This window comes from Cheilinus undulatus, linkage group 5, assembly GCF_018320785.1.
Source record: "Cheilinus undulatus linkage group 5, ASM1832078v1, whole genome shotgun sequence".
In the NCBI taxonomy this organism is placed as follows: Eukaryota; Metazoa; Chordata; class Actinopteri; order Labriformes; family Labridae; genus Cheilinus; species Cheilinus undulatus.
The window spans coordinates 43,049,848-43,064,238 of NC_054869.1; the positions used below are offsets into that span (position 1 = coordinate 43,049,848).

At 38.5% G+C, this 14,391-nt stretch overlaps 1 protein-coding gene across 1 annotated transcript in view; it reads right to left on the reverse strand.

Moving 5' to 3' along the window:
- Window positions 1-14,391, reverse strand: part of stpg2 (sperm-tail PG-rich repeat containing 2) — a 127,079-nt gene that overhangs the window by 74,090 nt on the left and 38,598 nt on the right. Inside the window, exons 8-10 of the mRNA XM_041788370.1 lie at window positions 9,030-9,189; window positions 6,255-6,418; window positions 5,606-5,698 (exon numbers count right to left, since the gene is read on the reverse strand). Coding sequence (XP_041644304.1) covers window positions 5,606-5,698; window positions 6,255-6,418; window positions 9,030-9,189 — 417 coding nt within the window. The remainder of the gene's footprint in view (window positions 1-5,605; window positions 5,699-6,254; window positions 6,419-9,029; window positions 9,190-14,391) is intronic.

Sequence of the window (14,391 nt, forward strand, 5' to 3'; positions counted from 1 at the left end):
CACCATTGGGACCAATGCAGGAAAATCCTAACTTGAATAGCTGCCTCTATGGGATAGTCCTTAAAGTAACTATAAGTCTATCCATTTTGCTCCATGCACAGCAGAAGTTAGCAAAGCAAATCACCTTTTTTTTTTTTGGTTTATGGTTCCGTGCCTCCCCTGAAGTTCTATGGCCCCCCAGGGGAGGCACACTTTGAAAACCATTGCTGTTCAGTAATCCCCTACAGGCAGCTCAACATGAACTGAAAAGATAAGCGAGTCAAAAGCAATGTGTAAAAACGTAAATCTCCACGCCTACAACTAATAAAGAAAGCCAATAGGGCAATAGAAAGATCCTTTGAAGTCAGCCATATCCTAAAAAAGTGCAAGAAGCCTTTCAGAAGCAGTGGTGAAGGAAGTGAGAACCACAGTGATGAAGATGTTGTTTAAAGACCATACAAGTACCCCCTGCAACACAATAAATAACAATCGATTGAATCTACTCAATAAAATTAAGCTAAAAAGTTGCACTGGAGTTTAACTGGGTACATTTTACCAGTTTTTGGTGTTCATGGCACCTAAAATTAAAGACTATAATATACTCAAATATATTGGGTAAATACCTCCTTAAAACTACTAAACAGATTTTACAAGTTATAACTTAATCAAAATGAGTTACTGACTTTTTGTGTAACATGAGGGATCTTTTTTTGGATGTATGTGCTATTCATAAGCTTCACACAGCAATATTTGGTATGTCTCATCCACTCAAAAGAGATGCAGTCATGGAATTGTGGTAAGCCTGAGTGGCTCATTGTGAGAAAAACACAATATGGGCAGTCTGAACTAGGAAAGGTTCCTAAGTTGAGTTTAGCACACCTGTTATGTGTAAGTCACACCCCTTATCATAGGCAGAATGTCACTTACTGGTTAAGTAACTTCAATCATGGTGCAAAAGTGTTTAAACACTAAAGCGACTCTAACACCAGGAACATGCACAAAAGACTCTTAAGAACACATTTAAACAGCCTCTTTAAACTTTTAGATAATAAGTATGATACCCAAGGGCAGGCGGGGAAAGATATGCCAAAGGTTTTTATCCAGTGCAGTTTTTTCTCATTGTAAAGCACCTATATTTGGAATAACTGATTGACAGAAATGTTATGTTCATCTTTTTTGATAAATCAACCGATGATTTAATTATATTCAAAACCTCTTTTGGACAACTGTTCATGGACTAGTAATTTGATTTAAATGATGTGACTCCACTTGGCATCATGATACAGAACCGTTAAGACTTGATAGCAATATCAAAGTTCACAGTTATTGATTTTTTAAAAGTTTCTAAAAGATGCAGAACTGGGTACTTATGATCTGGGTTTTGATCCACATCCCTATTGGAGAGTCTCTACACTCTGTATGCTTTGGGCATTGTCATTTCACATGCCTACAAGATGTCACTTCTTCAGTTGATCACTTTGTTTTATTGTGACTAGATGTAAGCCACGTGATACAAGTTTTTCTCATGCTCTTTGATTTATTTTTCCAGAATAGCTCTTAGATGAAAAGGGTGAAGACCCCATGATCTGGATGCAGCAATATTGTGACATCATTTGTATTCTATGCAGGGTGAAGTGCATTAGCATAAGAAATGACATAACCCTCCTCCTCCCAGAGGAAGCTAAACATGACCTCTGTCCTACATAAAGAAGCAAGAGATCATAGCATTTGAATGTCAGAATTCTCACTTATTAATGCAGATGCATTTGGTAATGTGTAGCAGCAGTTTTCTGAGGCTGTGCTCCTCATTAGCAGGGGCTGTATCTCTCAGTTTGTTCACTCTGTACCCAGTGTCCTGCTGGTTTTATGTCCCACTAGGTAGTTAATTTCATTCAGTTGTTGTCAGGGGTGAAAATCATTCTGTGATTAGGCAGCAGGGATGAAAACCAGCGGGCCTCTGTGTCCTCAGTGTGATGACGGAGGGACACGGGGCATGGGTGATGACTAAGCACAGCTTATTATCTGACTTATGAATCACCGTTTTTGAAAATGATGTTTCACAAAAAGAAGGATGAACATTTAACTCTTTTAGGATCATTCTACACTTGAAAAGTGTTGAAAAATCCACCAGCACTTTTCCTTTTGCTTGAACACAAAGCAAAATAGAGCTACCACAGAGACATGTTTGAAAGCTAAAAGATGAAAATCCTCACCTAGTGCTCTAGCACATTACACTACCAGTTTTCTGCCGTCTGTGATGAGTGCTGAATCATAATCTTAACTCGGTTTTCTCGAGAGCAGCATGGTTTGCAGTGTTAAAATAATTTCTGTAGACCTTTGCCTCAAGATTCAGATAACACTTCTAACCTTTGGAGTAAATCAGAGTAAACACCAGCTGGTACCCAGAAGGGTACTTGAAAACACAAATTGTGTATCTGGAATTTTAAAATGCTGTCGCATACACTTAGAGGGAAATTTACATAATTTTCTTCAGGAACATTATTTTAATACTGGAGTCAATCACTAACCCTCACATCCAGCTGCTCTTTGGTGTCTCTTCATTAGCACCTTGTTTAAATGCAAGTAAACACCACCCTGAGTCACACAAGGCAGAGAGATGCAGCTTTACAATAAAAGCATTGTCATGATTTCAAAAGTAGCACAATTGAGTGGTTAACGTTGTACTGAAAACATACTGCAAAGGAGCTGAAATGCATTTAGTATAAAGACAAAGGTTGTTGAAATAAATTAAAAACAGTAAAACAGAATCATTCATAACAACAGTTTAAGAGATGACATCAATTGGAGTGTTTTCAAAGTTTACAAAGCGTTGCTGTTTTGACTAAAGTTGGGGCAAAAAATCTACACAGCAATATACTGTAGCATCATGCTGACTTATGTGATACACTTATTAAATTACTGGTGCCAATTATCTATATTTCAATCAAAAATACTTACTTTACACAGTGTTGGGTAGCTGCGTCATAACAAACAGCAACATAAGTAGCTTAACTACATGTTTCAGTAGCTTTGTGGTAGTGCTGTTATTTTCTGAACTAAATAGCTTTATCTAATTTTTTGTGTAGAGTGCAGCATTCCACATACTGCATTTCTCCACAACAAAGTCGAAGGAGCAGTTCAACTTAGCCAAACTTAACAAAGTTGAACTTTTAAGGATGAGTACAAGATGCCAGCCGGCACATTGGCATGTCTATGGAAAGCACTGTTAACTTCCGAGCCACGTACAATAGACATCCCTGTCCTTGAATGCACATCTGTGCTACTGTTATACCATCAGGGAAACACAGGTTAATCCTGAAACTGCATGACAAACCCAGAAAGTGAACCATTGTGATCTCTTTGGATTCAACCTGACATGCCAGATAGACTCATATATCCATTACATGCATTTGTTTTACAATCATTTGATACCCTCCCATACAATGTGTTTGGGAAGGGCAGGACTTTCCAAACAAATCTCAAAAGGTAATTGGATGTGAATGTTCTGTACAATCTGGTTTATATGTTATGTTCCTTATAAAATTTTAAAACTCCGTACTTAAAAATAAAGTTTAAAAAAAAGAAAAAAAAAGGTAATTGGATGAACGTTTTGTCTTTCACAGTCATTATAAGCCAATCAGAGTGACAAGATGAAATGAGGTAGTGAGCCTGTGCAGCTCTGGAAGTGACCTGAGCTTAACAGGTGGTGCCATATTTTATGAACGATGGAGCTTGTTTGTGGGAAAAATTAAGGTGAGGCTGGTTGCCAGACATGCACAAACATCTTCTCTGCCAAGACATGATTTTAGTGTGGCTCTTTGCTCTCTGCTGCTATACTAGACCTACAACTGAGCTAATCGCTTCACTGGTGGCAGCCATTGCATATACTGGCATAAAGTATACAACTGAATCCCACCCATAACCATTGCAAAGTCATGCTAAAGCAGGTCAGGAGAATAACGAAAACATAGTTTCCATCATAAAAAGCACTTAGTGCTGTTCTTTGCTCTTAATTCAATAAAGAAATGTGATCCAGTTCTGACAAAACCGTTGCTATACTACAGCTACATCCAAGCTAATCGCTCCATTGATTGGCTTCCAATCAAATCTCACCTGTAGCTACCAACTCAATCTCTTTAAATAATGCTGATTGGTCAGGTCTGTTCTCAGACTGGGCACAGTCATTTCAGATTGGAACTTTGCCAGATTGTTTTGCCTGATGACAGACATGGAACATGACAAATCATTCTGCTTTGGAAAGTTAGTCTGGATTTTCTTATCTCTAAGAATCCTTTTCTTTCACTTCAGCAGTGACCTGTTTTTGTCTGTAAGACCTTCATTAGTTCATTAATTTTTGTCAATAGAAAATGTCGCTTACCCACAGGCTTTCTCCTGAGAAATGTTTAGTGTATGATTATGATATATAATGGTTTCATTCAGAAGTATTCAGAATGTAACTGACACATAAAATTATGGTCAGTAGCAAAAACAATAGCTCTGTGAATAGCTTGTGATTGCATTGTGACTCCACACCTGTGATAAGCAAGGCCAGTTATATTTTTGGGTTTTCTGTGCTTCCATCCTTCCTGGTCATTCTAGTGAATGCAAAATCTCAGGAACACTTTAGTGAATTTTCTAAAAACTTTAAAAAGTTGTCCACTCTGACACAAGAAGGAGAGCTGATTTCAAACTCACAAATGCTTTCATGCAAGTCTGACACTCTCTACCATGAGCCACCAACATTTCTGTCACCTTCTTCTCCTGTCCTCTATCTAGTTACTACATCAACAGGTTGTTCTGCCTCATAGTCAGACGTGCACAGCCTGAGTACCTGGATATACAGTCTTCTTTTTCTTCATCCGGAGAGAATTTTTAAAACTGCTTTTTTTACAAGTTCTTTCCACCTTCTTGATAACATCACACAGCCCATGAATTGGAAAAACAAATGTTTCTTGTATAAAGAATGAAATGGGTTGAAATTTTGAGTTGCGTAGATGGGATTTTACACATGGCTGCAAAAACATTTTGCAGAAATGCCACTGCTATCATCATTTCTTTTACCCTTTTGGTGCCTCAACAAACAAATCTTAAACTATAAAAAAATGCTTCTGACATGTTTATGTTTTAACTATCTTTGAGCTGGTTGTAAAATGTTCTTGAAAAGGTACTGGACCTGATCTCACCCTTTTAACTACCAAATGTCAACACCAAATGTCGGTGTTCATTGTAAGTTTTGACAGGAGTAGTTTGAAAAGTAGGTATTAGAGGAATTAAGATCACAGCAAATGAAATGGAAGAAACAGAAAACTAATTTTGGCTAATTTTGACCTGTTTTCTAATTATAAATGAGGATAATGGGGAAAAGACACAGAGAAAATAAAAGTTCTGCCTGAAAAGAGGACCCCTGGCATGCAGGGTAAGATGCTACAGCTGAGTTGGCCCAATTTACAAGAGTAAATCTTGGCATGAAGGGTTGTTTTACTTCTTCTTGGACTCTGCATTTGATAGGATTTTAACATCTTTATAACATGGACTCAATGCGAGGATAAGAACAAGTGAGAGAAGGACATTTGTGTGGGAAATAGGGAGAAATTGGTCCAGAAGGAAGATAGAGGAAGAGACTTACTTGAGCTGGTTGTGATGGAGTGAAACGTTCTGTGGTTGATCTGAAAACTGCGGTCTGCTGCTGTTTGTAGTTTTCCTCTGTCTTCTTTTCTGTCTGAACACAAACACACATTATTCGCACACCTTTAAACAGTGCAATTAGTTTTCAAAGATTCCCTGAGCCTCAAATTTCAGCCTTCTTAAAATAAGAATACTCACTATAGAAAAATGAATGACATAGAGGTGGCTGATTTGACCTCAAATCTATACCACAGTATTTTTTAGAGGTCTTTGCTGGAACAGTGTCTTTGCAGTATAACAAATGAAAAGGGACCAAGCATCTAAATGCATACTTCTTTGTCATGAGATATAAACCAGGGTTAAAACATGTTTGCTGACATTTGCTTTAGCAGAGCTACAAAAATTGTCAAGCGTATGAAGTTACAGTATTTACAGCCATTCTCTGACCATGATCAGCCACAGCTCACTTCTTTTTCATAACTTGAACATGAGTTAAAACACCTTTAAGTAGTTGTTTAAGCTGTTATAATGGAGATACAAATCGCAGCTGGGCATGACTCAAGACAAACTGAGTCATTCCATTCCAGCACATAGCCCGTGTTAAAGTCCAAAGCCAAGACTAGAATGACAAAATGGATGCATCTTCTTACCTCATACTGCCCTGGATCTGGGGCATCTATTGATTCCTTGTTTCTGAAGAAGGGGTTGCGCTGAGCCGTCGAGCCAAAGCCTCCCTTCCTGTTTCTGTCCAAAAATGCTCTTTTGAAACTCTCACAGGCTAAACCCTGCTCGAAGACATTGTAGGACCCTGGACCTGCACAGAGATAACAGCAAAGTGAGACTATTGTGTAAGGATCATGTTACGTCCTCTCTAAGGTTTTCAAGATTTTAGATACTTGAAACATTTTCATAATCTTTATACAACATTTTAGATCAATGTAGTGTTTTATTTCAGTTGAAAACAGTTAGCTGATTCTAACAGTGGAGTTTTTAATGGAGGTGAGACAAAAAATGTAATACAGTCTTGGTACTGTCGTCACTGTTTGCTCTGCTTATTAGAGGTGGCACCAGTTCCTCCAAAAGATGAAACTACATTGGGAGTAAGAGAGAGAAATTGAAAACAAATGGGGCATCCACCCACAGACAACTCAAAAGTCCACATCCTCTTATCCATTTAATGTTTTAGCTTTTGTGACATCAGTAAAATTTCACTCTAGCAAGTCATACGTCTCACTGCTCTCATTCATATAAAAACCGCTAGTTACATGGCGCTATCAGAAGTATTAAAGGAGAAGTAGACACTGGAGCTCAGAGAGTCTATGCTATAGAAATGATACTTCATCTCTTCCAGTTGCAGTGGTGTGAACTGATAGGCTTTCAAAATATTTCAGAGAGGCGAGTAAAATACATACAAGGTTTTGCACTTGTTGTCCTATAGTGTTGAATACATATTAAAGACACAAAATAATGAAAAATGTGCAATTTAAAAACTTCTATGTAATTTTACAGTGCAGATTTAAAGCCAGCATGCAAAACAGGATGTTAACAATGTATCACACGTTGTTTAATACTACTTAACTATTTGTTCTTGCGTGTTTCCACTGGGTCAAGTACTTGGTGTAAAATGTGCACCCTCCGCTGGGGCCCTCCCAGACCTGTGCATTGTACCCTGTACCTTGCCAGTTTACCATTTGCTGCCCCCTGGGTGTTTGTAAAAAGCAATGCTAAGGTAAAATAAAATGATTTTGTGTTTCTTGGTAAAAGCTCTATATGTGTCATATGTCTGTAAGAACATTTCTGTGATGATAATAATTTATTAAATAATCTAAACTAACCACATAATGATACATTGCTAGTTGAAATCAAAGCCTCACTGTCAATCTCTGTGGTGTAGCTTGTTAATCAACAGTCAGCCCAATTATTTCTTCCTATTTTTAGCAATTTGGAGTTTAATACAACATGCAATAGCTGAGAGAGACATGGTACGCTTCAGTTGGTATCTCAAAGTTTACATGCTCTAAACACTGTGTTTTATGAAGGTGGGAGGTTTTTCACTAATTTTAAAGCCTTCAAACATCACTATTTGTTGTATGAACATGTAAGATCCTCTCTTTTTGTCTTCACATCGAATAAAACACTGGCGTATTCTTAGTTGCAAGGCTATACACGCTTAACTTCCTTCATACCTTTGACCTACATCAGCTAGACAAGCACAGGAACTTCTAATCATTGGTCTTTGGAGCTGTCCTTACTGTTGATTCAAAAAGTCAGAACTGGACTTGGAAAAATACATTTAGTTTGCTGCTGGTTTGCCTAGAAAAATTGCAAAGACCTGAAACTTAATGAGCTGGTCCCACTGCATGACTTTAAGAAGTTAATGAAAAAAAATGTTTCAGTCGATTCTTTCTTGCAGGCAAAATCAAAGAAGCAACGTGAGCACGAGTCACTTTTTGAAATGTGATCAGGTGCAGAGGACTAATGTTTCGACTGCCTCTTCAGCAGAGTCAAAACCAACTTTCTTCTTGGATTTGCCTGCAAGAAAGAATCCTTTGAAACATCTTTTGTATGGCACTGGTCCTTTTTGAGAGCACAGACCTCCATCTGTGGAGGCGCTGAAGTATATAAAACTCCTTCAAGAAGTTAAATGTCTTGGAGAAAGGCACATCTGGCTGAGGATGTTCTGACTGACATATTTTTGATTGTATATAACCATGATGGTAGAGTGTAGATTGTTTGTATGGCTGACACTTTGTTACATGGGGTGCCACCTGTCTCAGCGTGGACACTCTTGAAAAATAGACTTTTAATCTCAGGAGTTTTTTTCTCCTGGGTATATTTTTAAAAAGAATTAAAGGATGCTGGTGCCAGAGTGAAACCTTATCTGATTCATTATGCAACAAAAGACAGAGTGCACAAAGGCAACACATGCTTGAAAACACACAGACAGGAAAACTCACCACACAATAATTTCAGCAGAAATCAGTCAATTTTCAGCAGTCTCTGTGCTCAGTTATTATAAACTGAATTGAAAAATGTGAGCTTGTCAAGGCAAATGTCTGAACTTTTAAACAAGATGGGTCATCTTCAGTGTTTTTTTATTATTATCATTTTTTTAAATAAACTCTCCTCTGACATTTTTAGGGCGCACTAAAGTACAAATTAAATCAGACATAACCAAAGAGAAAATCTTCACAATTCAAAAACCTTGAGGCATGTGAAGAAACCTGTTTTTATGAGAGGAAGTTTTGTGTAACATGAAAAACTTTCTGCCTTGGCATACAATGACCACAATGATTGCCCCTCTTTAAAAGAGAACCTTGAAGCATTTGTACATCCATGACTTTAAAGGTGAATCTAAATATGAAAAGAGTCTAAATTTCACAGCTCAGACTGGCACACATTAAACCAACTTCACACACACTGACCTGGTGTGGAGTGTGTTTCGTGATGAGGATTGAAGCGCGCTGCAGAGATGCCAAATGGGCTTTTCTTCACCCCTGTGGTCTTCTTTAGCAGCTCCAAGGCACAGCGAGGGTCAGTATACGCACCAACAGGGGGCGACACTTCTTTCACTGGGCTAAACCTCTGAAGGAGAGGAAAAAGGAGAGACAGACTGAGGTCAGTGAGTGGCCATGACGGCAGAGAGGAGCACTGGAAAAATTACATTTGAAGTCAAGGCTCCAACAAAAAACTGAACAGGTACAGATCAGCTAACAGTTTTCTTTCAATTAATGAAACTGAGATGAGCACTGTGAGTATTTATGTAATAGTTGTTAAGATATCAAGGTCTATTAAAAATGGAAGAGGCTGTTAAGATTAAGGGTCAGCAGATTTTTCATTACCAATGACTGACATTTGAAACTGATGCATATAGCTATTAATTGTATGGCAGCGGTTCTCAACCAGTCGGGATCCAAAAGTGGGTCACGGAGCAGTTTTCAGAGGGTCGCGACTAGGTGTCTGAAAAAAAAATGGTGGCAAAAGTCCTGAAGCCCTTATTGGACATGCATCAACCCCTTTGATTCTACCTTATTTTACTGTGAAATTGGGTACATTTAAATGTTTGATCAATATTTCAACTAATTTATCTCCTCTTTTTGCAATAAATGGCTACTTGGCCCATAGTAATGAAGTAATTCTCTGGAAAATTCACAAAAATCAACATAATGACGTGGAAAGAGGGTATAAAATTTGTAAGTTTTGCCCCTTTCTTTTTTTATATCAGGTGTTTTGGTCCAGTCATGCTCCAGACTGCAATATATTCAAAAAACTAAACATGTGTTGTTGGATTTTTTTTGGAAATGCAAGTTGCGATCTGTCGTAACACATACTGGTGTGTCCTGAGGGCGGAGATTCGCAATGCAACAAGTCTGTCTTAGAACATCGCTGGTGATGGTTGCAGTTGTCTGAACTGCTTGAATCTCACTGGTTGATGATGTTGCCTGCGATTCAGTTTGTTAAATCACAGCTGGTTTTTGAACATTGCAAGTAGAAAAATGGGAAATGGAAACTGCATCTTGAAAGCCCATGAATGCCCAAACACTATTTGTTCAGAGTGGAATATCCATCTATAATCATGATGTGAATTTTGGAAATGATTTTGTCTGTGTTTTCTTTTTTCTTACTCGTCAGCCTGGTAGACACTCCTGGTCACATAAGAAGGACATGCAACGATACACGAGCCAACACACTACTACAATGGAGATGACAAGGGGGAATCAGTGATGAATCACCCTCATGCACCCTCATACAGCCTATTATCATTGGGACAGAACAGAAAAAAACAGTTAATGTTCAGTACTTGTAGAAAAAGATCTATTTTGTAGTCCCTTAAGAAATAAATCATTTTTAATTGAGTGTCTGTGAGTGTTATTGCTCTCGAAACAACACATAGTCTCTCCCAACCGCAGCAGTGTGAAATGACAAGGTTTGAGAATGTTGCAGAGCAGCCTAATGAAAGCAGATTTGAGCTTGAACTCATCATGAATTTCAAAGTTCAAAGACAATCCATCCACTACTTAAACTGTCTATCCTGGCTGTCACTAAGCATAATGCACTGCTGGAGTTTTTCACTTTGTTTTGTATAGTCTGAAAATTTCCCATTTAGATATTTATTGACCTATTGTTATCTTGTTTTAGGGAGACAGTAAATGATTAAGTCTGATATTACTTGTGTTAGTGTTTGTGTAAATTAGTGTTTAATTTAGAATCTGTAGTTTTGGCAATGTATTTAGATTGGCAGGTAGGACAGGATGGGCAGGGATGATCAACCTTTTTTTTCTTACCAGAAAGCCAGAACTCACTTTTTATGCCAGTTTGTTTATAAGTAAAAAATTCTCAATGAGCACACACAAGAAAGTATATTTTCCTAGACAATGACATTTCTGGTCCTGCCAATGATCCACTGTCCCAGTGCCAGAGGGGCCAGTTTGATTTTGAGTGTTGTGTTTGTTTGTTAATTGACAGCAAATCACTACTACAGGCAGGATGAACCTTGGGCTGGTTTCCAATCAATCACTGAGTTAGCATACAACCATTTATACTCCTACTTAAACCCTCTGGCAAATTTAAAGCCTCTGATCAACCTAAGATCCATGTCTTCAGACTGTGGTAGAAAGCCAGAGGAAACCCAAGAATGCATGAGGAGAACTGGCAAACATTTACACACTGTTTAAATGATTATATATGGGACATTTTCATGACTTTACTAAGAGAACAGGACAATGGAGCGGTTCAGAAACAGGGGTGAGAGAGGGGCGGTGATGTGGTTAATATGCAAGGAAGGGAGTTGAACCAGGGGCCAATGCTTTGAGGGCTATGACCTCTACACATGAGAGATGTGATTAACCCCAGAGCTAAACCGGTGCTCAGAGAGAATGTACAATCTTCATATATTACAGCCTGCATCAGGAACCATAGTACTGTGAGGTGCTAGTGCTAAACCCTGCATTACTGTTCTGACTTGAGTATGTGTATCTCACACTGACAACTTTAACTTTAATTTCCAAAAGGGAAAATTTGTTTTGCAATCATCAAAAGAGATCCCTGATCTTAAAAAATCCTAAAAGATCTAGCTATCGGGGTTTAGAGTGTGGATTATCATAAGAAGTTGTTCGTTTTTTTTAAGCTGTGATCATGACTGCAAAAGCCTTTAGCAATTCTTTGATTCACTGAGTAGTAAACCGACAAACCAAATTTCATAAGGAAAAACTGACATAGCAGTTCATTGAGCCTTCTAGTTAGTATGCTTTGTTGAATCTCAATAGTCGGCAGCATCTTAAGAAAACAACTCAAAATTACACCAAACAAATATGACAAAAAGGCAGAAAAAAAAACAAGAAAAAGGCATGGGAGAGTGTGAAAGAGCTTAAAATGCAAACAGACAGGACAGAATGGTGAGATAAGTGTGGAGAAAATGAGATTGAGGAAACAGCATCTCCCTCTCAAAAATAATGATGCACCCAATCAGGCATGTAATGTTCTTTGGCTGTTTTGCTGATATCAGAGCTTATTCAGCACTGCAGCTGCTGGGCAGCTTCACTTCCAGGTACAGACATGTTTATCTGATAGCCCAACAACACAGGCAATCAAAAGCCTCCAAGCAGATAAGTCATCTTTTCAGTCAAAATTGTTGAAGGTGAACAGAGTTTCTGTGTAACTTTACATTTCTGTTAGCATCTCACAACTGAACCATTAAGCGGCTTGTTATTGATGCAGCAGAGCCATAAACTGAGCCTGATTCCTGCAGATACAAGCACGTCCACACTACATATCTCAGTGAGCCTCACTGAATCAGCTCCCCTTAAAATGTTCAAGATATATTTTTGGCCTTTTAGCCTTTATTTGAATATGACTTAATAAGAATCAGAGAAAGAAAGTGGGAGATGAAGCATGTTGTTTTTCCTTGTTTCATCACTATCACATGATTAAAACTACCTGCAATGCAATCCTTCTATTACCAGCATATGCCATTAATTGCAATTAATTATGTAAGCTTGTTATTACTTTGATTTTTGTAAAGTGACTGACAACACTAGTTACGTTAAATGAATAATCAATAATAACAACAGACTAAGGTGGCTGATGACCAGTGGACAGAACGCACCATGCACTATCCTGATTCTGTTTTCCCATTTAGGTTTCCAAGGCCCTGTGCATGCGTAGGAGGGTATCTTCTCTGAGTGTTGGCCTTTGGTTCACATGCAAACAAATTTTAGGTTACTGAAAACACACCTTTTGTGAAGCTCAGTTTACAGTGTTTATGTGCAGAACAGAGTTTTCTTTGCAGAATTGCTGTAATTCCACCACACTGGAGGGTTTTCCAGCATGAACGGCCTGTTTAAGGTCATGCAACAGCATCTTAGTCGGATTTAAGACCAGACTTTGACCAGGCCACTCCAAAACCTTCTTTTTGTTTTCTAAGCCATACAGAAGTGGACTTTCTGGTGTGTTTCAGGTCATTGTCCTGTTGCATAACCAAAGAGAGCTTGAGCTTGAGGTCACCAACTAATGGCCTGACATTTTCCTTCAGGATTTTCTGTTAGAGAGCAGAATTCATGGTTCCACCCATTATGGCAAGTGGTCCAGGTCCTAAAACAGAAAGTCTTGGGGATCATCAAGATGTTTTAAGCAAATGTGAGACGACCCTTGTGTTTGTTTTGGTCAGCAGTGGTTTTTGCCTTGGAACTCTCCTTTGGATGCAATTTTTGCCCAGCCTCTTTCTTACTGTTGAATCATGAACACTGACCTTAACTGAGTCAAATGAGGCCTGCAGGACTTTAGATGTTGTTCTGGGTTCTTTTATGACCTCCTGGATGAGTTTTTGATGTGCTCTTGGAGAAACTTTAGGACTCCAGAGGTCACTGCTGCTTCATCCAACACTCTGAAATGGTCATTGCAGAGAATTTAGGACACTGTCTCTAAAGTAGCTGCTATTGTTGACATGAGGTGTTCTTTGCAGCCTGTTTTTGTGTTTTTATGTGGTGGAAGAATTTTTTCTATAAAACATAACCTGTGGAGGAGGGAAAGTCCTATTAAAAAAAACGTCCCACCTACAAGTGGACGAGGCCATCTGTGGCCAGCTACTTTTACAGGCATGTTTGTCGAACAGAAGTGTTACAGCATACAGATGTGCATAATTGTGGTCCTGCTTTATAAATTTGCCTTCAAAACTTTCTGTCATTGTTGTCTCTGCTGCTGTGCTGATGTCACACATTCCTATTATCTCTATAGTGCCCCCACTGGTCATGTGCATACTGCATCTTATCAGCACAGCTGACATACTAAACAGACACAAAGGAAACAAAGTAAGCCAAATGCACGTACAGTATGTAAAGTTAAAAGCAAGTGTGTGAGAGTAGAGTGATCCTGAGGTACAGCATACAGTTTATTGGAACACAGTCTTACAGTTACTGATTTGCACTTTTCATTTAAACAAAATTAAGGCTTTGGAAAATTGGTTGCTGAGAAATGGAAACTGCATTAGTGATCCACGGTTGAATTATTGAGCTTTAAGGCAAAAAAAGGAGAAGTAAAGGGGTGCAGCTGGAGAGGAGAAGTGTTTGGTTCAGGAATAGGGAGAGCTTTTAAAAAGAGAGAAAAGGAAAGGTTGGAGTAACATGGCATGCTGTTACCAGTGCCAGAATAAAGTGCGGTTGCTCTAAGTCCATTGTGGAGCTGTGGTTAGTGGCCATCTGTTAATCCAACATTGATCAACTGGCTTTTGGTGTTTTTGATTTTCAGTACATTTTCAAAGGGGCTAAATGAGTGAATGTGAACAGCCTGTTT